The 26,526-nt window shown below is 42.4% G+C and overlaps 1 protein-coding gene across 3 annotated transcripts; it reads right to left on the bottom strand.

The window, feature by feature from the left end:
* Positions 1–231: 231 nt before the first annotated feature.
* LOC131267233 (arylalkylamine N-acetyltransferase 1) lies at positions 232–23,443 on the bottom strand. Of its 3 annotated transcripts, none has more exons than XM_058270051.1 (5): positions 23,124–23,443; positions 2,292–2,693; positions 1,923–2,075; positions 1,181–1,333; positions 232–1,078 (listed from the first exon to the last, which is right to left on the bottom strand). In XM_058270051.1, the coding sequence occupies exons 2-5, from the start codon at positions 2,394–2,396 to the stop codon at positions 668–670; spliced, it is 822 nt and encodes a 273-aa protein (XP_058126034.1). In that variant the 5' UTR covers positions 2,397–2,693; positions 23,124–23,443; the 3' UTR covers positions 232–667. The 3 variants fall into 3 exon arrangements, with proteins under 3 accessions (XP_058126034.1, XP_058126033.1, XP_058126035.1); XM_058270050.1 differs by lacking the exon at positions 23,124–23,443 and adding an exon at positions 3,771–4,160; XM_058270052.1 differs by lacking the exon at positions 2,292–2,693.
* Positions 23,444–26,526: the final 3,083 nt, after the last annotated feature.

Below are 26,526 nucleotides of genomic sequence, written 5' to 3'. Positions count from 1 at the left end.
GGCACCCCCGCCGGTATTACGAACGGCTGACCTTCGATCTATAATATACCGTCTTTTGGTCACCGAAAACTCTCTTCGGAGAGAGGCCTGGTTCCACTTGGGGATGTCGTATCACATAAAAAAAAATTGAGCTTACTTACAAAAAGCGTTCCAGCTCCAACGTTTGGAGATACTTACATCTACATTTGCTGTACGTGATATCGGATAATACCAGAAGTAATTGAATACAATTAATTAATTATAATATTTATTATTATTCAAAATAAAATAATGTTTGACTACAGTTCACATACATTTGCAACATTGTTGCGACTATTTCATCACCACATAAGGTTTTATAGATAGGTTACATCCACTTTCATGATCAAATGCAGCACATTTAAAACACAAGCGTTATCACAAGTAGCACGTTTGAATGACTATTTTCTGGTTTTGTCTTATAACCGTACGAATTTTGTTGTGTTATCTCCAGTGGAGTGCATCGAATGTTGTGCTTTTAAACTATTGATACTAATTGACATCGCATCAATGCGATAGTTTAGTCAAAACACTTTACTTCGAACTGTCGGTTCGGTTTAGAACTTTTGTGCTGTGACCCAAAATGCTACCCAGTCGAATACTCCTTTACCACACCAACATCGTTGACGATGGTCTGCCCTTTAGGTTGTTAATCTAACCGCTTGGTCAGAATTCGGACCGCCACGTGTGGCTTCGCGGGATCAAACACCTGTTCGCCGTCGACTCGATAGTCGGCGTACGCCAGGCGGTAAACCTCCGCGAAGTCCATCTTCTCCATGACGCGCGCCGAGAAGTGACTGCTGCAGAGGACATGCAGCAGTTTGATACCGTTCTGCGTGGCGTAGTCCAGCGTCCGGTCGGTCAGCATGCCCGCAATCCCCATGCCGCGGTACCGCGTGTCGACCGATATGATCTTGCAGTCGAGAAGTCGGTCGATGTCCGGGTACAGCTCGAATATGTCGAACTGCTCGTCAATGTAGTCCATCAGGGCCATGATTTTCCGGAACTTGGGATGCAAGCAGTTGTCCGCGAGTTTCGGCGGTGGTTCGTCTCCCGGTTGCTAGTAGCGGAAAGTACGATAACAAAAAGCCATATTGATTTCGTATATTTGCTGTATTGTATAAAGTACAGTTGCTCAGCAGAATGATGATAAATTACATACCGGTTTCGTGATCATGCCATTGAGAATCACTCCCACCATTTCGCCACGCGAGTTCACCGCCTTGAAGGAGGACTGCTCATGGATGCTCTTGGTGCAGTATTTCTCCAACTCCTTGCACTCGCCGAGCTGAACGTACGTATTGAGGGGCTCGTCCTGGAACACGCGCAAAATGAAGTAGATGAGCAAATGCGCAAGTCAGAATGGTAAACGTTGATTCTGGTAGGTTCGCCAGCGCTTATTTGATGATAAATTGGTTTTATTTCATGAAATATTCATCACTTCTTCATGATTATGCATTGCGGAACCTAACTTTGGGAGATTTGTTTTTGCACTTGAGCCGGACGGAGGTAGAAAGTTGTTGTTTATTTAGATAATGAAAGTAAAGGTGTTCACAAAGACACAGCATTTCAAAACTAACTGCCAATATTTGCGTCAATTGATGGTATCGCAATTTTAGAACGATGGAAGGATGGGGAAAAGATTAATTTGCTACCATCAAACGATTGACGTAGATTTAGTCAAAGTAATTCCCCTTCAGCAGATATTTGGTCAGTTCCGGCAACAGTAGCAATCTACTTTTTTTTTGCAAACACCAGTACACATCTAAGTTCCGTGTCACAGTAAGTTCGACTGTTAGTAAACCGTTTGTCTTGCAAACAACTCGCATGTATCACTGGAAAAATCAAAATTGTTCCCTTTTTTCAAAGAACCGAATGTATTGCGTGGGAAAAATTTACCATACCTTGAAGAACAATCGTTTCAGCAGTTCCAAAACTTCCTCAGTGTCCGCCTCGGTGATTACCGAAATCGACAGATCTCGGTCGATTTCGTACAGCTCCGTCTCGCCGGCGGCCAAGCCTTTTGAAGCCATGCTTCTTGTCAGCAAAGTTGATAGCTAAAGTCGGTACCGACCAAGAGAAGGAAAGAGGTAAGCCAATGGATTAAAAACATCGTTCTGTTGCAATAAACAACCGCGTGTTTGGCGTAAGCAAATTTTTGGGGGGCCATTCGGGAACTGTTAGTAAACATATTTGAAGCTCTGCCGTTGTGCGTGTAAGTTTTCGGTGGACACAACTGTGGCAAAACGGAAAATAAATGCAGTAATACTTGCCATTAGACATGTTTCATCCATTATATGAGTATCATGAGTGGATGTAACGGCTTTGCCGCCGATCGACGGGATATGTTCGACAGGGGTTTGAATGTCGACTTTCATCGTGACGTGGTTGGCGCTTCGTGTTACGGTACAAGATGATAACGTTGGGGATGAGGACGCGGGTGTGTGCGATGGAAATTTGATCCCGACTTGTTAATGCAACGAACACACAAATGGAGCCCAGTGGTGATGCTGAATTTTGGTCACGACAGTGAAGCAACGGTTTCGTGCCGGGAACTGTTGTCGAACTTTTGCGCTTAAAGCGATCCTTTTTTAATTAAAACTATCAAATGCTCATGCAGGACAAACGAACGGGTCGGGTGCAGGAAATGCTTAGGAATTAATGATCGATTTTACCTGAAATGAGATGGAACAGAAGAGGGGGCGAGAAACGAGAAATAAAATACAGCGAATAAAACAAAAGTTGTGAATTTAAATAAAGAATCCTAACGATGCTTGCCATGCTTGCCGTGTTGATTTGATGTGCTATAAATGCACCTTGGAGTGCCAATAACAATTAGCAGTGTGCTGATTATTAATCACTCGCACTTGGCGTTAAAAAAAAAAAAATACGCACACACGTGTGAAGTATGTGACCATTATTGTCTCTCTATATAGGAATCTCAGAGTCAAATTAAATCATTGATCAATCGTTTATAGGCGATCGATGTTGATTTCATTGCTGAGTCGTTAGAAAGATTCATCAAATGTTTGAGCCTGTTATTTTACATTCGTTCAGCAAATTCCGAGGCAAATTAGGTTAAATGAAAAATTGCTTACTTTTTAATGTAATTACTAGAGCACTGAAACATTATTCCACAATATTTTTTAAAATTTTCGATCTTGAAAACACTTTTAACACAAAATGTGCAATTTTAAACAGTCAAATACAAATCGAAGGGTTTTGATTTGAGGAATCTAGATTTTACACTTATTCATTGTTTGTAACTATAAAGAGCTGATGCCTCTTTGAGTCGCACTTTCAACGCCATGGGTGTATCGCTAATCACGAAAAATCGATCAGCCCGATCGGCGAGTCGAATGCATCGGTGCATAACAATTAGCCCGTATGCAGTTTCACCACGACCGTTAGAACGTATGTTCGCAGTTGGAGTTTTAATGAGATTCTATGAACGCTATCACCGACTTCCCGGATGCTGCTGCGGGAGTGCGGGAAGCACGGGAAGAAAAACACATCCCGCGGTAAAATGCCAGTTCTCCGGTGAGGCGCATCCTAAGGTAAATGTGCCGCTTTTTTCCTGCTGCCACACCAACAACACGTGACTTAGGAAAAAAAAAATGTACGTTATTGAAATACACGAGTATAATCAAGAAAATTTTAATTACGTTCAAACGTGACAAGCTGAGTTGGCCATTAAGGTACCAAGCACCGATGGAAAACGATACACTTCTTCGCACACCCCACTTACGTACACATGCCACAGGTACACGAACTAGGCCACAAACACGGATAAGCTTCCGGCCTTTGTCGACTACTTTTACTGTTAAGTTGTAACGACGATTGCCAATTTGTTCGCCAACGGCACCAGGTTCCGGTTCCGGCTCGAACAAACTCTGCCCGCTCACTGGGAAAAACGGCTGCTAGTCCAGGACTGCTTGGGCCGAAACGCCTCTTAAGACGGACTTTCGATAAGCCGTTGAGCGCACGCGACTACCACACGCAGTTTTGATTCGTGAAAAGTGCCGACACTTGTTGGTGAAGCTAAAACTGCTGAGTACGTGAAACTACTGCTGTGAGCAAAATACACGATTTGCGTGGAATTTCGCGTGCGTCTCCGAAGCACAGTGAACACCGTTGGGACAATCGCCACAATGAGCTTTCGTTAGAACCGCGCTGATATTTATACTACTGCAACAAAACCCATTCGCGAACCCGTGGGGTTTCCGTTCCTCCTTCTAGAGCCGCGAAAGCTCTAGGCACACACATCCAAACAAACACACACACACACATACACACATGCGGAGGACGGTGTGCTAGTATGTGAGGGGGGAATCGTGTACGTTCTGATTGGATGCGATAGTGCAGCTGACATGGCGCTCGTGGCCACCATCGCGTCGTCGGCAATCGGTCACTCGGATCGCCCCTCCCCTCCCTCCCATGACACCAACACTTCCTTCTGGTGAGTGGGCGGCAGGAGGAGGGAGGACCAGGACTGCATTGGCGTGCGCTCAGGATGCATGGAGATAAAACAATACGCAACCTTCCTTCCGTTTTACTTTCAGTTCTTGACGGACGCCTTTTCTGTTCTACACGCGTACAGTGTGTGTTCGAAGTGGGAGGGTATCTGTTTAATGTATCATATAGTAGGTGAAGAATGAGAAAATAACCTTTAACTTTATTAATCTCTTTTGCAGAAAATAATTTTCTCTTTTTCTAGATGCGTACTTTTTCAATGTTTTTTTGTATGTTGAGTTAAATGATTATTGAAAAAGTGACATTAACAAAGTTAGTTTTATTAGCAGCAATGCCTAATGGTGAAACGAAACAGAAAGTGTTTTTTTTTTTTCGAAAAAGCACCTAAATTTATAAATGATAAATCTCACACAACAAAGCAATTCAGTTTTAAAACTATTGGTTTATAACTCTAGATGGAGCTTCTCTCGTAGTGTTTTTGCTTAGGCATTTAATTCAGCTATAAATGTCTATCATTGGGTTTAAAATTTAAAAATACCATTAATAGGAAAAACACTAAAATTAATTTCTATCATTTCCTTAGTATCGTAATATTGTGAGAATTATAACCATAAGTGAGAATTAAAATATAGATTTAAAAAAACTAAAATAAGGAAGGACGAATAAACAAAAAAGTTCTTTATTATTTTCTTTTTTGTGATATGATTAGTTAAAGGTTTATGTGGAAGTTTAAGCTAGATGTCAATGTTTTTTAAGCCTTCGTGTTATATTTGAGGAAAAGGAATGTTACGATTAGTTTTACGATTATAAACTTTTTGAAATAATAACAATGCCTAATGACTTATGCATCATACCGGTCCTCTGGCATTAATAACGATCCTTTTAAAATGGTAGCGTGATGAATTCCCATAATTTTTAATAAAATAAAACATCTAATCATTGGTACATTGAATAGAGCTTCATAGTTATATTTTTTTCAAGTAAAAATACGATTTATTACTTGTGTGATACTGTTTAATGGCACCCCAATTATACATGATTACAAAGCTCAATTCCAAATTTTGTCATTAACTGTAAAAACACGATTCATTTCATCTGATTTTGTAGTTTTTGGATTTCTACTTTCATATTATTATTTTGCGGCTTCAACCGTATTTATTGTTCTGTCAGTCAGCTAACCAGACCCACTTTACATTTGGGCTTCTATTCTCTGCACAACATAGTATGAAACAAAGGAACGAAGTGTAATTTGAGTACGTCACAACATAATTTAAGTACGTTAGAAGGCAGTATCGGATTTCGGTGTGCACTTGTTTATCTGCGCTATCGATAAACATGTTTTCGTGTTTCTCACATGCATAAAACAAACACACGCCGGGGGGTTGTTGGTAGAGCCTGTGGTTAGATGAATTGAAAAAAATAATCTATTTCATTTACCACCGATCCGTTCTTAAATCATATACAATCAAGAATTGCTGAAAGGTCTAGGCTAAATCTGGGCACCGTCATGAATAAAAAGTATCAAAATATAAATAATTAAAACATCGTCCATAAAAGCGACACGGGCCGTCAATTAGTCAACGGGTGAAAAAACGAAAACGGGCAAGATAAACAATCGCAAACGAAATCAGGCAGTTGCTGAAATGGTGCATGCGGCCGAAAGCTCTCACGCGTCACTATTCGGATCGGCAGCGAACAAGATTTCTCAAGGTGTTTCCTTGCCAGGTCTCGTATTTCTTTCCCCTCAAAGTGAAATCCCGACACTGCCCCACGGTCCCTGTTCTTGGAGGGATTCAAAAAATCCTGTCACATGATGGAGTACTATTTTTAAACCACACCAGGAAGCCTTGAACCGCACTGCAGCGAGTCGACGTCATTCGCAAACTGTACACTGCACTCCCGCGTTGCACCAGGTGCGTTTTTGATTTAGGTCCCCCTGTGGCGATCGGGCTTACCTGTGCAGCGTACCTCCGCCAGACGGCACACTCTCCGGCGGCATAGTATTATGGGACAAAACCGACACGTCCTAGTCTCCGTTGCACACTTGCATTCAGTTTGGTTCGTCTTCCGGACACCGGACTCAGCACCCGCGAAATTGTCTACATCTCCGCTATTGATCACCGAAAAATCAACGCACTATGTTGTCCACTCCGCACATGCACGGGGTTCTCCCCTTCCTGAGGCACAAAACCCCGCGAAACCGAAGTGGCACATCAGATGGTCGACATCTTCCGTCCGCGACTGATTGATGGCTAAGTAAATCGCTGACACTAACGGACAGCAGAACCGAATCACCAGCGCTCGTCTCATCAGCGCTTCGGCAGCGAGACAAACCGCGAGGGATAGGGTTTTGTCTCTGCTAATCTATAAATACGATTGCTCTATGCTTCCTGCGCGAAAATCGACCACCTTCCAGCTGCTATCTGTGGGCGGATATTTATAGACGCTGCCGAACAACGGCCACAGAAACCAGCCGAAACCATTAGAACGGACAGCTTCGTTCTCATCATTCAAGTGAAGAGAAAAGTGAAAAATGAAAACATGATCACAAACATCACCCCAGCATGTTTCCCCATTTTGCATAGGGCGCAAGCCGTCGAGGACAGGTGACGAACCGCAGATTGGGGCCGGACGGCGTTGTATTCTGGTTTAATTACATTTTCTCGTTCTCGTAGCACTCGATGGAAAGGACGCACATCATGGTTCGGGAAAAGCGCAGTTATTACGTAGCATTGTGCATCGTCTCAAGCGTAGGGTGCAGTTTTGTAGTGACAGTTAGTGTGAGTACTCTTGCACACACTATCTAACAGTTGTTAGATGAACAACTCTTAAATTAACTTTTCAACAAAGCTATGCACTCCCTGCATCCAGAAACTTTATCTTTCTGTTATTTGAGGCGATACCTTTGCTTCACTCCATTTTGGTATTATTTATTTTAGCATAATTAATTCATGATTCAAACAAGCTTTAAATACTGCTTCAAGTCTTCAATACACCGAATGCAAGCCGCCTGCGAGTTCATATGAGTTCGTTTCTGTTTCAAAGAGAGTTCATAGAACCGGAACATGATCGGTTTCCAATGGTATCCTTAACCTGTTTCGTGCAACTTGAATTGTTGGCGTGGTTTCCCACTGGATAAGGTTTCTTCCTTTACTTTCCGCTGCGCTTTGTCCGGTTGGAACTATAAATAGCTTGCTGTATAGAGAGTCACCAGGCAACGAGTGGTACATACTATTTTTCCTTCCCATAATCCTGGGATTTCCCTTTTCATAAATGGTAGTCAACTAGAACGAATAGAGTGGCCACCCTTTTTTGCGATTTTCTTTGTCACCCAACCAGTTGTCTCTTGTACCTAGAACCAACTGACCGACTCTGAGACTAAAGATGGTGAACTTTAAAAGCATTTTAATTAACAGAATGACGCAAATAGTTATTTTACGATTACTTAATGATGTTATGTACTTAATATATTTTAAAACATGTACATTATTTTATTTTTCACCTCTTCGTGCAACTAGAACGATAAGGTACTACGACAAAAAGAGGAAAAAGCGTTTTTTGAATAATATTGAAATGCGATAGTTGATTCTTCGAACACAGCTGATTCCAGCACGAAGGAATAGGAATTGCACCGTCTGCAAGCAACCTTGCGCGCTAAATACATGGAGCTGGTCCGTGCCGGCGGGACCGCTGGAAGGTTAAGCTATTTTTGGATCAAAGGAAAACCAAGACCCTAGTTCTGGTGCCATACGCACTTGACATTGAAACATGCAACTGGCAACTGCAAACGAGTGAATATGAAGTGAGCAGCTCAGTTTCCATTTTCAACTGATCCATTCCGGGGCTCGAGCGAGGCGGGTTTGCCTATATTTACTCGAACAACCGATGCCGTCTCGTTCTGCTTTAATTCCGCTATTGTTTATTTTCACACCGATTTCCCTAGCCCACAGCCCCCTTTGCCCGGAGAACACTGTTGGACAAACTTTGGATGAATTTATTGCCAGATTCGGAGGCATAAATTAATTTACCTTGCCATCGGGAGGGACGGACAGTAAGTAGCGGCTCGTGTCCTTCCGCTCTACTCGGCAGACCGCGATCGCGCGAATCGTCCAGCCAGCAGTCGAGCCAGTCGTGAGCCACGCGACCACACCATTAAAGCGGATATATGTACGCCGATCCCGCGCGGCTTTTAATTTATGCAAAAATCAGTGACGATATGAGCACCTCTTACCCGTTCCCGTACCGGGTACTCTACGGCCGACGCGATTAGCATACAGTCATGATCATCCGGACCAGCTGGCCACGGGTTACCCGTGCACTCGTCTGATAAGACACCTGTCTGGACACCTGCTGGGCTGGTACGTGACCCAATAAATAGTATCTAGCGAAGGAAAAAATATAGAAAATGCATTGTTCGATGCAGTCGAAGTGCAATTGCTCTACTGTATGCAGAAAAATGCAAAATGTGGTCCAATCGAGAACAGTTCTTTGATTTTTTCCACGAAGCAAAGTGTACACTTAAAATAAATAGATATGGGTTCATTTGTAGGGATTTAAGGAACAAGATTTTTTTATGCCTATATGGAAACATTTTTCATGCAAAGCATTCTGATGGGGGTTTCACATAATGTAAAAAAAATGAAAAGTTTTTTATAAACCAATATAATTCTAACTATAAATTTTTGATAAAAATTTTGGACGAAAACAAATCATTTAAATTATAAATAATGTTCAGCTTTTTTATATGTGACCTTTTCTATTATTTAGTATCAACAATTCGAATGGACACCAAATAAGACACAAAAGTTGCATGAGTTCCAACTTTGTGTTGAATACGTTTTACTGAGCTCAGTTGAAACTGATTGTTGAGCTCATTTGAAAGTTGATATTTTCATTGTATACCTTGCAAATGTTGAAAACAAAGATGCTTGGTGCAAACCAGAACTACATTTTAAATACTTTTATACAATTTGAAACAGGAAACGCCTGGCAATCATTAAGCGACGGCTAGACACAGCGGTATTCGCACGAATATTCCCGCCGTCTAGCGGGAATCCCGCTGGACGACGGGAAACTCCATATGAAAAAAACGGATTTCGTTCCCGCTATGTTTAAAAAACGCGAAACTACGACCCGGCGGGAACGGACGCATTTGCTTAATTGAAACGTTTCATGAAAAGTTTCATTCGCTTGCTACAACAACGTCGGTATGGGCAACGTATATGGATGCGGCCGATGTTGTTGGAGAGAAACCAAAATGCGAGTAGTCTTCGACGCAAAATTTTGGAGGAGGAACTCAACAACACCATTCATAAACTTTATATTTGATAATGACTCACAATTCCACTTTTACCTGCCGCCTATTTAGATCACGTAAACAAACTCAAACGTAAACAAAGCTTCACTTTGACAGATCGGACGAATAAGCTCGTTCCCGCTGGATATTCTGTCGAATCTGGGCTACTTTTTCCCGTTCCCGCCACCGGGAATTCCAGGCAAGTTTAAACAGCGGTTTACATGCTAAATTATTTGGTGGATAGTTTATTTGCTTATTTTTTATGTTTGAGTCCAATACAAGTTCAGTCTTTAAATTTTCAGAATTAAAATAAAGTTGAATAACGACAGTTAATTGGTTTATAAGTTTCCGGTTTTTGGTTATAAGCATAATCCAGTAATGGTGGTGTAGGTCTATTTTAATACATTTCAATCAAAACGCAAATCAGGTAATAAATATATTGTAAAGAATAATTTTATTTCGTACCTTCTGAACTTCCTGACCCATTTGTACAACGGACGGAAAATTTAACGTTCACGTGATAATGAGTAAACCAGTATTCCAGTTATAAAAGGCTGTGTTTATGAATATGTTACACGGAAATTTGGCAATACTTCGCCAAAATGCCGCTCGTAAAAACCGGTAGATGACTGCACGTTTACGAATCTCGTCTTAAAATCAGATTCAAATTACGTTGAGTGATTGATTGGGTGTGAGTGGTGCGTCGGCCCGATTTTTATGGCGGAAATGGTTCAGTCGTATGTTTCGGTCTGAGAAGGTGGTAAAGTGTTTCGTTTGAACAATGCAAGAAACAATACCCTTGTATGGCCCGCTTGCAGCATGGCGGCGACCGATTCGTACGCCAAACGGATATTTAATATCCGCCGCCACGCCGCAGCCACTCGTGGCGATGAATTTAATTTATAAGTATTATAATGCGGTGGAGCGCTGTGAGCTAGGGGTGAGCGTGTGATCCGGTGCACCTTCCACTGTGATAAACGTTGACACACCAGCAAACGGTCCGGACCGCTTCCAGATCAATGACTATGCTTCGTCTGACGAGCGAAAGGGGTTCGGCTAGAACCGTCGGTTGCTGGGAACTGCCTCTGATGATGATTCTGGCCGATTGCGCTCCAGCCTGACTAAAAGGTTCATGCTGGCTGGCCCCCAACCGTTCGGCAACGCTGTTTGTGTGTGTTTTTGCCTGTGTCGATCAGTTGTCAGGGGAGGGAGGAAAGGGTGATAGTTTTCCGTGGGAATATACAATATAGCCGGCCCGAGCTGTCCTCCAATCAGGCGATCGGACTTCCACGGCTCCTAGATGTTTCAGGCGGGAGCTACATTCACGTTCTGCCGGGAGAGGTTGGACGCGCCAGGGTTGGCCAGGGATTTTAACATTAATAGCAAGCCTAACCAGGAAATCGCCCAGGCCGTGTCCTCTCGACTTGTGAAAGGATACGAGCAGTCCGACGGTTTACACTAATCGACAAAATAGCTGACGGGTGGGCAAATAACTGTGTTTCGAATGACGTTTTGTACATTTTTACAAAAATTGTTTATTGAAATCAATAAACGAAGATACAATCATGATACAAAAAACTTATTCAGAAGGAGGAAAAATTCTATCAATTTAAAATTATGTTATTTATCAAAAACTAAAATAAACAGAGTATATAATAACATTTCATTCCATACTCCTTAGCATGTGAGCATGTTTTAACCTTTATGTATGAAAAATAAGAATTTCCTTCTACATATCTATATTTAAAAATCCTTTGAAAAAGCTAAATAATGAAAATTCAAAATATTCATGAAGAATACCTTATTCGATTAAAATTTTTATCGTAATATGACCGTAACCTGAAGTCACTCGCAAACGAATGGAATGCGTTTGGAAATGTTCTGATTGCTATAGAGTGTAAGAATAGACAGTCCAATAGAAATTGATCGCACCTGCTGAGAGGATACAAGCTAGTTGACAGTTCAATAACAATGTCTGTAGAAATGGTTTCTGTAGCTGTTAAATTTTGAACTATTGTTAAAAAAAGGATCAGCAAGGATATTCTTGTAATTTCTCTCGCCAAACTGCATTACTCACAGAAGAAGTATTAGAAACTAGACAAATTTATTTGAAATATTTCATTGACTTTATAACCTGATTTACGAATTAAACCATGAATTGAAAAATAAACGTGACAAAAACTACAAAGAATATAAATACAACGGTAATTTGCTAATTCTTGTCCCATTTGTGTACTCAAGGACAGATTGCTACGTTGAAGAAATTTAAAATGAAATTACACAAGCTTTTCCTGGTTGTAGTTTTTCAGGCAATTTCTTGTCATCCATATTTTATCCTCCTTTGCGTTTGAAACGTTTGGCAGGCGATTGAACGTTTGGCATGCAGTGCACTGATACGAAAACCAGTACGTACCGGCACAAATTTCAGGTGATGTAATTATTGTGTACCGTACTGTACAATAACTCGGTACAGGCTGGCTCAAAAAAGGCAAGAACGGGATCGGCATGCACCTGCGAAAAGGAAACAGGGTCGCAGGGAGCGGTCGCACGCACGCACGCGCCACCAACAGGCGGCAAACGTTGAGATCGGCAAACAAAAATTCGAACCGATCGTCCTAGGCCAGCCTTGTGAGCCACGCGCCATTCATTTCAAGGAGCACTTTGATTTTTTGCTGTCAGCGGGCCTATTTTCCTTTTTTTGCTGCTGTTGCTACTCCGTTGCTGGATGGATTGACTATAATGCGGCCACGTGCCGCCTTTAATTGGCAGAAACAGGAGGCAAAGGAGACGGAAAAGGTGGATATAGTGATAATAATAAAAGATATAAAAAGAATGAAAAAACAAAAGTACGAGCTTGTACAAATCAAACCGGGAACGGTAGCAGGCAGTAAGGAGGAGAACGGAATTGCAATTGTTGTTGTCGATCAGTCACTCCAAAGCGAACCGCCAGAATATGGCCGAATACAGCTCGAAGCAGGTCGTGTGCCTGGTAAATCCGATCACTTCTCACGTGCCGTAGGAGATCACCTTACGGAAGTTCGCTGTTGATTTCGGACGGCGAAACAAGAATACGCGTGCTCTTTGGGGAGGGTTTTGGAATAAAAAGCGAATTTTGCTGCGGGCGAGAGTACGATCAAAGAACGACGCATCGTCTGGGCGGGCAGGGAGGACCAGGGAAATACACAAAGTCAGAATCAGGTATTGTCGGGCTGGCACGCGCCAGTCCACCGCTGAGATAGCCAACATCGGATTGGAAACATGACACATGCGAGCTGTGCCTTTCGCGCGCTGTACTAAAGGTGATTGGCGCTGCCTCTGCATCTCTGACAGATCGGATGGAACATGGATCGGATCGTGTTGGTATTCGCACGGTGGAATGGAACCGGAGGGGGGAAAGGCATAGTTAATGGGGGTTAGAAATTAAAGCAAGTGGGCGTTTAACAGATTGATTTTTTTGCCTTTACATCGTTGCGCCTCGCTAAGCGGCCAGTTCGACACCGTGGTAACAGGCGTTCGATCGATCGCTCGATCGATCGTGATCGAGTGATTATTTATGGGCAATTAAAGTAATTTTTTAATTCCACTGCACAATTTCCACCGCACCGAGAGGGCTTGCTGCACTCCAGGTGGACAGTGGTTGCGAGCGCTTTTCCCGGACAAAAGAGGTGCTAATGGATGCCTGCCGTGAAGATGGCGCAAACGTGTACTTGCTGTGCTAACAAATGACTCTTATCGACACCGAAAATAATGTCCGTAGAATGAATGCGTGAGATTAGTTATGGGAATGTGTTATAATACCCCAGCAGTATATAATTAAATGTAAATCTCATACAAAGATTCTAATCTAACATGATCTCAAATACCAAAAGGATCTAGTAGTAGTAAAAAGATAAAATGTACACTCTCTAACTTATACCGTTTTTAAAAAGAGAACCAAAAAAACAATATACACATCTTCTCTCTAAATTATTTACACTTTTTCTAGGTAATTAATCAGTCTGAGATTAGAATCCGACCTTGTTTCGAGCCTCAAACCCCTTCTTGGGATTCAAATAGCGACTCAAAAATCTGATACTTATTTTTCGGTTTGAATCTCAGCTCCGGATTGAAATCTTTTCTTGAGATTAAAAGTGATTACTACAAAAACAACTGTTGATGATTTAAATCTCATTGCTTTAGTAACTCTACGCAGTTTCGTTACCTTTAACCAATTGTGTTACAAGAGCTATGTCCCGACACCTTCTTATTGTTTATCACTAGAGCAGCGTTTGATTTTCACCATTCAACAACAAACCAATTTTGTCCAACCGATTCGGCGCGGTGTTCTAATATGCGCCGCCCGTTAAACAATCGATCGATGCAACATTCCAGCAAGTGCACGACACACGCCTCGGCCTGGAGTTAGTTCGCTAGCTAATTACATTTAATTTAGCTATTTTCATTTACCACCCTGGCCGTCTGTTTTTGTTCGTCCGAGAATGGGTTTTTGCTTCTTCGTGACACTTGCGATCCGATAAGGGGGGCCGCCATTGTCAGGCCGAACGCCACGTGTGACCCACGGTACGGTCAGGCATCCACTTCCTGTTTCGTTTGCTGAGCCCTTCAACCCTTATCTGGGCACCACCGCAAACCCACGGACCGCGGTCGTCACTCTTACCGATTGTTTCGGTATCCTGCCCTCTCCCACTCACCCTGGCCGTGCGTGTGCGTGAGTGTGTGCGTTTGCACCGCGTGAGTAAACACTTGAAAAATGCACTTAATCAATTACCAAACGAACCCGCCGGCGCTAGCCTCCCGCGTGCAAGGTTTCTTTCACCTCATCCTGTGGAAGGATGCTGAAAGGTGGTTTGCTGCTGCGGCAACCTGTCGCGTGGCACGCACGCACACACTCATCACCGCCCATTCTCATGGCAACGGAAAAAGATTGTTGTTTTGCGTTTATCTGGTCGTGCTTCGCGAAATATAATGCCTTTTGTCACGCCTTATCATTTCGGGAATTCGTTGATAGTTTTGTATTTCTCGTCTTGTGTGCATTTTCGTTGCTACATTGTTGCTCTTCGATTTAATTTAAAAAAGCACGAAAAAAATTGTTTTTGTACCAGCAACTTCCTCATTAACAGTTTGTGCTTAGGAAAGCATTTACCAATTTGCTACGGCTAAACATATTTTCATTTTTAAATGCAATTAAATTTTTAAATGTATACTTTCAACCGTTTGTACGCACAAACAGAAAGGAGATCGAGCACGAACAGAAAGGAAAAGGAAAAATGCCTACAATTCCTCACAGCCTTTTCACAGTGCATACGTCAATGGACTAGCACCTTTACTGCTTTAAATAATTTATGTTATTCAGCAAAAATCCTTTCGAATGACAATGACTAAGTGGACACGCGCGTACTGAACAAGTAGTTTCAATTTCAGGGCTACCCACGACTTACTTTGCATTTCGTGGTCGGTTAGTGATTGCTCTTGATAATTTTGCACTTCCCCCGTGGCTAGGAAATATATTTCTAGGCATAATAAGTGAATAAGGGTTAAGAGATCAGAACAAAAAAAGTTGTTTGTCCTGCATTATTCTTTTTTTTTCAATACTGTGCGTCTACAGTCCTTCGAGTGTTGGAAAATATGGTCTCAATTGGTATCCAATAATGGAAAACCCCTTTTAAAATTTTTTTAAAGCTCTCCCATACTCTGAACTCAGCCTTGGCAATGTGGGTTCAGGATGTCTAGGTCATCGTGTTTTCGGTACTCTGGTAAAATCAATATCACGAAAAGGTCGGCGTCACTTCGGCTGCAGAACTAAAAAATGAAATGAGGATTGAGTAAATGCTAATACAAAGGCATTTTCAAAGAACGCTAAAAAACATTCTGCTCTTAGATTTTACTTTCAAAATGGCAAATTGACCCAAGGGTATACGCATTGAGTTTTTACTTTCGATGGAATGTGTATTGAATTAGGCGTATTGCTTACTTACCACTAACTCCTACCTAAAGAGTTTTTACTGTTTTTGAGAAGAGAAAAACAAACATCTCAACATATCCTTCAATGATATTTTTACACATGTTTAAATCTGTCCATGGTTGTTTGTGTTGCCAGAGTTTTCAACATTTTCATGATTTCATAATATCAATTTTTTGCGATCCCTTTCTCCTAGTATCGACTTGAATGTTGTACACGTTTTCTGTTGTTAAATCCATCTCTTGTTCAAAAACGTAAAGTAAAGTATTGTTTGTTGAAAAGAAAGTTTTTTGAATAGATACTTTTATGGAGGTTAAGTAGCCGTTTCGATTTATTAAGGGAGTTTTTCTGATAAGTTAAGTTGAGCTTTGTCTATTAACAATAAACAGATTCATTAAAAATTTATATTTTCAAAACCGGATTGCTGTTACTTTACTTTACTATTGTAAAAAACCTATACAAAAAAACTGATTTGTTGAATTCAAATAAATAAACGATTAATTTTATTAACAAGGACAATGATTCACTAGGGTATAAATTGATCGTGACATAGTTCCGATTATTCCAACACGATACATGCTCTAACTTTCACTTCCATTTAGTGTCACACGGAAAATAGGCTCAAGCAAAGTTTGTGCAAAAACTGTGGCATTCCCATTTTAGCTGCTTCCTGGCTGGCTCCGGGTTTCCACTCTACTTCCGTGATCCTTCACCGGTGCGTCGGACATTGTGTCTCCGCTGCCAGTAGAAAAGCGTGCCCACGGCCAATTTATTTATTTGCGTCCCATAAACCCCGATGTCGTGCCCCGGAGACCAACCGTTGGGGCATATAGCACCGCGAGGCACCTGTGCGAAGTGTCTGTCCATCTACCGGATATGTACCGGCATCGTGATCCAACGGTGAACCTCCCCCCAAGTCTCACGTTTTTGCGATACTCTCCGGCCACCGACCATCTGTTCGGCCTATGTTGCGCCGGGGTCTAGCGTCTGCGCTATCGGTCGATTACACACACACACACACACAAAGGGTGCAGTAAGGCAGGTGAAGGTAGCGAAGGTCACGGTCCGACCGATAATCGTGGAGCACCGGCGCGTTGTTCGCCGCGGTACAATCGCCACGAGACACCGGGACGGACGCGGCCGGTTCGGTCGGTTTCTCACACGGCGGGCGAAGGAGGCCAGCATCGGGTTGCATCGATCCCGTCCCGTCTGGAGCGTGGTGGGACAGATGTCGTTATTTATAGCATCACCAATCTGCCTACAGTTCTCATTCTCATCCGCGCCGTATCGATGCGGCAGACCTTAGTTCTAATTGTACCTCTAATTAATAGCAGTCGGTGACGCGTGCACCACCAACCGAGCGGTCGAGCGATCGTGCCCGGCGAGGCTAGACACTTTCCCGCCTTTTTCATGCTTAACCGCGATCGATTGTGGTCGCCGGTGGCGATCCCACATATATTCGCTTGGTGGGGTTGGCCAGCACGAGGGCTTTTTCGTACGCCACTCCTCTGGCCTGCTCGAGCCTGCAGAGACCGGCAGGCAGGCAGGCAGGTGGGCTCAATGTAAGCGATCGATACGGCAATAAATCTTTGCGAATAAACGACTCACAAAAAAAAGAAAGAAAATAAATAAAAACGGACCGCAACACTAATGCAATCTGCATATGGTAATCTCTGCAAATCTACACGTCCACCAGCGCTCGTGCCACCGTTTGATCGTTTATCAGAGCGGAAACGGGGTTCTGCTTAACGAATTATGCTGTCGTATCGCGTCATACCGGCGATGTGGGAGCCGCGACGCCGATTGGTAATGGATGGTATCTCAGAATGGGTGGCTGTTTGATCAGGCGTTTCAATATTTAACTTTAACGCCATTAATCATGTCCTCCCCCTACGACGACGCGTTACAAATCAACCTCCAGAAGCCTGTCTTCGAGTTTCCACCAATGAATTATCATTCGACCGACATGGGCTTGAGTGTTGCTAGTGCTGCGCCTTTGATAAGATATCTCGTGCAAAGAAATTAATATTGCTACGGATTGTAGAGAAATGTACCGGATCGAAAACAATTCTGCGAATGAGTGTCGAGAAATTTCTAGCTATCTGTAATTGTCCCATATCGATAAAAACATGCATGGTGCTAATCTGGTGCCCTTATCAACTAGGTCATTATTTTTGCTTACAACGGATCTATTGTAGATCAGTTTTGATTATAAGGCTTATGACATGTGAAAAACAAAGGAACACTGAAGCATGACATGTTGGGTGAACTGATTTATCGATGGGTTCGAACTCCAATTAACCTACGATAATCGATTGAAAAAAAGGTAAAACTCTGCACTTGTGTGTAACTTATTTGAAAAAAATTCAACGCTTCTTGCAAACAGTGTGACTGTTAGCAAAGACTGTGTGATCAAGCAGTGATGATGCCAAATAGGAAGCTATTAGATTGTATTGCGCCATCAGCTGTCGTTTCCCATAGACATTACTGACCTGAGAGAAGAGCGGAAAGTTTCCGGCGACGAATTGTTCTTGCCTGTTGATGGCTCTATTAGTTTTCCCCTACAAGGCAACAATGGGATAAAAAAGTAACATGTGATACTTTTTAACAGTTTAAAGCCGTCGTATATTTAACGGTTTCCAGTGTAATAACGGTTTGCTACGGGTTAATCGGAAGAGGCGAATTGATTGTTACTTGTTCAATACTCCAAGCATGACTAACGCTGCTTTATACTTTAGCTCACGGAGCTAAGTTTACTGATGTCATCGATTGCATAACTTTAAGCCGTTAATATTTAACCAAACGCATAGTTTAAAGAAATTCAAAAGATCTATGTATTTAGTTTAAAGAAATTTCAGATGATTAGTATTTGCTTGCTTGTTTTGTTTATCTGATGGTTCAATGAAATTTAAAATTTTGTTGATGCTCTTTCTAATCTTACAAGCCTTGTTCCATATCATCAAACTTTATGTTAGTGTAGAGTTTTTTTTACAATGATTAGTAGAAAATAAGAAGAAATCTTAAAAAGTAGTTCAACATAAAATTAACCGTAAAATTTAAATATGTAGAAATTAATCATAATTGAACCTAAAATGTAACTAGAGAAGATAATTTTTTAAAAAAATCTAATAATTTTTTTAAACCTCTCATTTTTTAAAACCAATCATAAAAATATCCTCAAGATTTGACTTCTTCTGTTGGATGTGCAAGAATTATCTTAACGGAGAATTATAAAACGTAAATAAAACTGTTATAGTAAAAATAGATTGTGGCAAGAGTTCTTGTCCGGAGATAGATAAACAAAGATTTTAAAAACGTAAATATCGAAACTCAAACACATTATAAATATAATTTACGCTTAGCTTTGTAAAAATTGTACTGACTGTATGTAACTTTCATAAAATTTGTTAATAGCAGGAAAACATATGGCTTTTAGTCGATGGAGAAAACATAATGATTAAAATACTGATTTGTGTTTCAACATACTACACCATTAGGATTGTTTTAAATCATACTTATAAGCTTTATAAATTCTCCACCATTCAACTCCATTTTATTTTGACTTCAAATGTACGCTTCCGATGCGTCGCATCGAGATCCGAGAAGAGATCTCATCAAGACACACTGTTAACAAACATGCCCGTTTGGCTGTAAATAGTTCTAGGTCGGTACCGTACGGTGTCTCGGAACATCATTACGCAATCACGTGCTGCTCTTGGCAATCAGTTCAAATGGGATTTCCACTCCACACGGTCGGGTCTCCCCCCCCCCCCCTCCCCCCTTTCCCCCCTGTGTGTCGAAGGTACGCAGATGGTGCACAGCAAGAGCAGCAACCAATAGAAGAAAATGAACATACAAAAAATAGCAACATAGATTTCGTGTATGTAATCGCTCTTCTGGCACGATTGCTCGCCCTGGAGCCCTCTGGTTTATGTCGCCTCTCGAGCCCGAAACGGTCCGTTGAAATAGCAGGAATTCGCTATCACCGTCCCAGCGGCACGGTGGGATAAGCCGAAGGGGTGACAAAGGGCGACGAAGGGAGCGGATAAGAAAAGACCTTGGCGAAAAGGATGCGACTCCGGCAGCAGTTGTAACACTTTCCACAGAACCCGATGGCACACACCGTCTGGTTATGTACTGGGGATATTTTCTTGCGCAAACTTGGTGAACCAGGGTGAGGAGGGAAGCGCGGAGCGAACCTCGGTTCCGATAGAATTGGGAAAGCGCTTTTCAGGGAAACAAGTGGGGATGAGGGATGGCGGGCAGTACTATCTCTCCTCGTCCGATTTGTTGCTTCTACTTTTCCTCTCTGGACAAGAAAGGGGCGGATATTCAACGCAAATAAAATCAAATAAAACATTAGTCAGCAGTACGGACGTGTCCGACTCGACCATCGAGCGATCCAGCTCAATGCTCTGGCGGATAATTTCCTGTGCGATAAACAGCCTCCCACTCCCGCTCAGGCCTCCGGGGAAAATCGTTTGGTTTGGCTAAGGACGATCCGATTCATCACCCGTCGGCAAAAAAGGGTGGGCTTTTCCCCGACTTTCGGTCCTGACGTTCACAACTGAAGAAAAGGGCAGTGAAAGTGAAAACCAACCGACAAGATAGATGGATCCTGGGTAGCGCGGGTTCCAATTCAATCCATTCCGATCCAAACCGATTCAAGCGATTCCAGTAGTACATAATGGCCGAAGGGAACCCGGAATCGCCGGCGCTGGTCCCCCGGGTAAGGGTAACGCTTTCCCAACACAGTCATTACCACGCTTATATAAATAAATGCGGGTAAATAAATATCCTCCCAGGACTGCCAGCCCTGGCGGTGTCCTACGGATCTTCTATCCTAGGCTGCGGCACAAACATAAAATAAAAAAAAACAACGTACCAAAGCGAAGCGAAAACTCGTTTCCCTCTATCAGCGGCAATCAGGCTACAAAACGGAAAGTTTGTCGTTATTTTTTTGCTCCGCTTTCCTTTCGCCCGGACCCTCGGCTGGGGGTGGATGTTTGGAAAAATGGGCGCGAAAAGTTACTTTTCAAATCCCGAAGCTTACGACGTGGTTCGAGAAGGAGGCACGCCATCGTGGGACCGTGCTCTGGTTTCCTGCAGTTCGCTTTAGCACCGACGGAAGCACGTCCCACGGAACTGACTTTTGGAGATTGGATCCCGTGGAAAGATGGCTCGGCTTATGGCTTGTTTGAACTCGGCGTCGTTTGCTTATTTGCATGCATCTCATCAGAATTCCCAGTTCGAGGCAACAGTATCGTTCCTGGGTACCGTTTGAACCATCCCGTGCCAGGTTCGACATCGAAATGCTCTTCTCTAGAAGTGCTTCTGCTGCTATCGCGCTGCACTCGCTTTGATGGCCACCTCTCGTAAACTGTAACGGATGGGATATTGGTGAATGAGGTTCCTTGTAATGGCAGCATTTCAGCAAAGGGCTGATGAATTATGCCCGAGCTCTGCGTCAACATTTGCACGCGTGTTTGCACGTTTGAGGCGCACATGCTTTGGAATAGTAATTACCCGTGACATGTCAAGACGTGCCCGGGTGTATCATTCCTGGGCCCGTGTTAAATAGAGTCGTACACTGCCCATCTACGATGGAAGTTACTAATTTCAAATAGATGACCAGCATATTTCCACTGTATCGCTGGCATGTTTCGATTTGCTCACATAAAAGGTTCTCACTTCCGCAGTGCTTATGGATACCCTCTTGACTTGCCGGACCGAGACGACAGATTCAAGTGCTTTGATAAGTTTGGTACGATGAATATTTAAGTCCTCACATTCTGGAAGAATCTAACTTGAATGTAATAAGAATATGCTTCTAGTTCGAAAATAAAAAACAGCATTTTTAGTTGACAAACTTTGGGCGCTGATCTGAATATTTACACTATGACCACAGAATTTACTGTGTTATAATAATGTAGCAGTGCAATTTTTGTAGACTAAGACAAAGTAAAATAAAATTTCCATGTAAAACAAACAACTGACTTTGTTTGTTTTTCTTCGTACTGATACTCTTGGAGGTAACATAGAAGTATGGTTCAGAACGGGCAATTAAATTGAAAAATTAAAAGAAACGCTGTTTTTTATTTTGGAATATTTTTGTAGGTAATTTTATCAAATTTATAATATGAAGCATGAAAAGGTTGGATACGAGGGTTGACGCCAGAACCGTTGCCTATTGCATTTTCACCAAAACCGAACCAAACTAACTGTGGATGCACTACGTAAGTAATCATTAAATCGATCAATTAATTAAATAATCAATCAATTTCATGTAATTTTTTTCAAACGAACAAAAATGTCAACAAATTCATTTTATAGCATGTTTTGAGCGTCGGAAGAAACTATCTTTGGGATTAGATTTTCGCACTATCTTGAACGATTCTTTTTTGTTACTTGTATTCTGCATGAGTAGTGAATTTACATTAATCTCTGCTAATATAAGCCGTGTTTCTTGACGCCTTACGTACGATGTTTACTTTTCTACCAAATACACCCAGAATATTCACTCAACACCGAATAGATAGCATGATAAATAGTTGTTAGTATATGGGGGTTGGCATGGGTTTAAGAAATACCAATCTATAGTATTTACTCGATATAAAGGTAACTCTTCTCGATGAAGACAATTTCCAATAAAAAATATATTGAATTTTTTTAACCCAACACAGTTCTGGTGATCAAAACCAATATTATAATTGTGTCCACCGTTTTTAGCGAAACTGCTTTAAAATTTTCATAACCACATGCTTTTTTTTCGTTGACCACTGTTACGTTGTTAAATGTGAAGGAAAGCAATACATGACTAAATCAACTAACTTTCAAATAAAAACCCGTTATAATTTGTTCAGAACATGCACTTCAAATAATTTTAACAACACCACCAAATAGTAAAACTGTATTATGTATACGCTTAACTTAACAGGCCCCATTCAATGTTAATGGATTGAGTTTGCGGCTACGCTGTAGCTGATCAAACTCATTTACAACACGTTTAAGTTTAAAAGCTCTTTAACTTTATAAAAAAAACCTTATAAAAAATGACACGCAAGCGTCTATTCAATATCGACAGAGTTCACAATTTACACCGTGTTTGTTGCCCTAGTTGAATTGTCAGAAACAGTAGGGTCTATAGGCGGACGCAATATAATCTGTAAAATCCGGTTAATTATCTTGTTAGGTTTGTTATGAGATTATGTCTGATAGCGAGTGCTTATCGTTTCCATTTCATTCAAGTTTTTATTTTCCCATTTGAAGCAACCAGATTCCAAGCAACACAGATTCACATTTGATAGGAGGAAGTCCACGAACTAACGAACGACTGGTGAATGCAGTTTTGTTGGCGAACTCTTTCCCTGTTCTTACCTTTGAATTGGCGCTCGGAAGTGTCAGTTGAGCAAATGCAATGCAGCACCCAGGCGTTGTGCGGTGGAAAAGTGCAGATCGGGACTGATTGACCAGGACGACGACACTTTTCCGTTGGGGACCACCGAAAACTCTCGCCGAAGTAGGGAACAACTCTCGTGCCAGCACCAGCGTATGCTCCGTGTGGCCGCACCGTACGCCGGATGGAAGCTCACTGATACCCGGTCACCGCGCGCTGGGGATGATTCGTTCCGTATTCCTGAGCCGAGCCAGACTCCGCCGTCCGCCGGCCCGTTTTATCCACCCTCGCCCTCAACCCACCGGTCCACCCACGGAGGCAGTAGTGGTACCGATACGGGCGATTTGTGTGTCTAAGGAGGCAAAGTCCTGTCTCAACCCGGGTACTATCGCACGTCGTACTCGTCGTACATGCCGAAGTCGTCGTAGTCGTCGTCGTCGTCGTCGGCGTGGTTGTTAGTGCTGTCGTCGTTTTCTTATCACTCTCGCTTATCTCTTTTCACCCTGCATCCCTTTGCCCGCCTCCGTGCTTGGCCGCCTCACACTTTACATCGATGTGTACTAAACCAAGCGGACGGATAGAGACGGGTGTCCACGTGGTGTGGCGGCACGGGTTGAGATGTATCGGTTTTCTTTCACGGTACAGTATACTAGTACGTCGGAAGTGTGCTCTCGGATCACGTTCCAGGGTTTGAGCCTTGGAGGCGTCGGATCCGGCGTTGGTCACATCACAGCCTGCTGCGGTTGTTGCCAAACACCGGGCGTACCTTTTTTGTGCGGGAGAGGACAAGGCGCCCCGCTCTTGTGCGAAAGGTTTTCCGAGAATTGATCGACTCGTCGAGATGAGTACGTGCTTCGTTAGTGGCTTTGCCTTAAGTGTCTCTTCACAGGTTTTCCACGGCGGGCATCGGAGTGTCTAGTCGGTGAGGAGGGTTTGTGTTCTGTCGCTTGTGTTAGTCAGTACCGTACCACCGTACCATAAAAAAAGGTCCCAGGTTCTGTTATGTAAATAGCACTAGAACGGGAACCCGAAAACTGCTCCACTAGCGCTTGGAAAAACTAGACTCGTTCCTAAGGATAACGCGTCCCGAAAGAAGCACGATGGCGACCGCGTGTGGCGTGTTCAAACGCTGGCAAACAACTGGTGCCGACCGTTGCTGCACGACGAAGGGCGGCTCGTACGGATTGGGAAACACACACAGGTCCCGCGCCATTTGTCGGACGGCAAAAATAACAACAATCACGGGTCTCCCGAAGAGGCCACGACAAATGGGACGCGGGGGTTAGAAAATTCTCTCCCCTACTATCTGTGTCACTTTCTTCCCATGCGCCACCCCCCTTCCTCCTTTCAGACCGCCGTTCAAGCGTTGCGCGAGCTAATCCCGCTGTCCGTTAGCGCCGATGATAGCAGCCCATGCCACAGCCACAACTCCCCGGCGGCATGCGGTAAGAAATCCACAGTCACGAACAAACCCTGTACACTTCATGCTCGGTCCCCAATATCGACCATCCGATTTTGTCAAACCCTTAGGATGGGAAAGGTGGCCGTAGCTCCCAAATTAGCATTCCCGCCCCTCTTCCCCGCTGCTTCTTCGACCGACATGCCACAAACATAAAATTAGGGCAACCAAGGACAGAGCGCCGGTTTCCGGTTACGGGCCTTCCGCAATGGCAAGAAACGAATAGTCAAAATATGAATCACCACCTAAACCACCCGCTACATACAGCGACACCTTCGTGACCAACCGGCAGGATCACGGTGCGGTGTGATGTCGAGAATGGGGAAGCCACACGAATCCCGGCGGGCCTTTCTCGCATTATTCCGTTTACCTTGAAAGACGAGTGAGGGTGAGGAAAGCACATTTCCTTTTTTTTATGAAACATTAAAAGTAATTTGCGGTTCATACATGTTACGGTAAAGACCAAATTAATCATGGCCTTTTTTAACTTGCTTTACTTATTTCATTGATTTATTTCCGAAATTAGACCAATCGGGATTGCACTACCTTTCTATGTTGCTTCCGTAACACAGGAAGGATACGTTAATTATATTTCACATAGAATTTTTTTTTATTTATGTGCGCAATCCTTGCGAAACCTGATCTCCCTTTGAGTAAAGCTACTGTAACCCATTGAAGAATGTTAGTTCGCAGATTGGTGATCAACATGATTCGTAACACCGAGGAGATTCGAACCCATGATCTACAACCCATCTATCTACATGTGTTTTGTGTTGTCGCGCTACAAATGCGCCATTAGCTAATTCATTGCGAAGAAAAATAAAAACAACAAAAGAAGGAGCTAAAAAACGAGTAAATGGTTTATACAACGTCAAGTCAAGCAGAAAACTTAGTATATGGTATGAAAACCTTAAACTGTTACTCAGTTGGTAAAATAATTCCGATGAATTATTTTTGTGTTTTGGTATCTTTGAATTAACGATATTTTGTTATTTATATATTTGTCTTTAACATTTTCATAGCCACAAATCCGTTTTTTCCCCTGCAGATGCTATAAAATTTTAAAAGAATCATAGTATGGGTTTATTACTTTGTTAATGAATTGTTTGATTTTGTAAGAAATGTAATGTTTTAGTTTTTTTAATAAAATGTATGTTCTTATACAGTATATAATATATAATCAACAGTATATAATATAATACAATATTTTAAAATTATTAATGGAAAGCAAATAGTATAAGAATTAACCATCTTTTTTCTTATGTTTTAATTTTTCACAAATAATGTTTACATATTACAAAGGCTGAAGATGAAAAAACACGAATAATTAGTTGAACATATTTATGTTTTATTATTCTTTTTAGTGACTTTTGAAGCATTCGAAAAGATTGCTATTGCATTTTTCATCTATTCAGATCATTCACGTGCATCCTGAAAGCATGTTGTGAACAAATTTGAAAATTCCAGCTTGAGGAAAACCTTTTAAACGAATAAACCCAGAGCCTCTACAAACAACAACACTAGAAATGGATTGAACAGTTGTTGATAAATATGCGTTTGTCACTGTAAACTGATCGCTCGCGAGAGGAGGATGCCGGTACATTGTTTTTAATGTGGACACAGCGGTTCTTGACGATAAGCTGAAGTGTCTGTTTCAAGAGCCAAATGGCCTTCATCAACCTTCGCTTGGAGCGCGGTCCACGATTTGTTGAAAATTGATAACTGCAACTCTGACGTGGTCTGGTCTTTGTGGTTACAAATTTATTTCCGTTGTTCTGACCCGAACTGAAGCCGTTCCATAGGTGGATGAGTGGTTGTGTTTTGGAGCAAATAAATAATAGCAACGGACTGCACAAAAAACATCACACTGTTATCTGGTGCGCTTCAGGCCGGTGGAATTGCGCAATCGATTACACTTGAACTGG

This window comes from Anopheles coustani, chromosome 2 (assembly GCF_943734705.1).
Source record: "Anopheles coustani chromosome 2, idAnoCousDA_361_x.2, whole genome shotgun sequence".
NCBI classification, from domain to species: domain Eukaryota; kingdom Metazoa; phylum Arthropoda; class Insecta; order Diptera; family Culicidae; genus Anopheles; species Anopheles coustani.
This window is presented reverse-complemented; position numbering and strand designations above follow the sequence as displayed.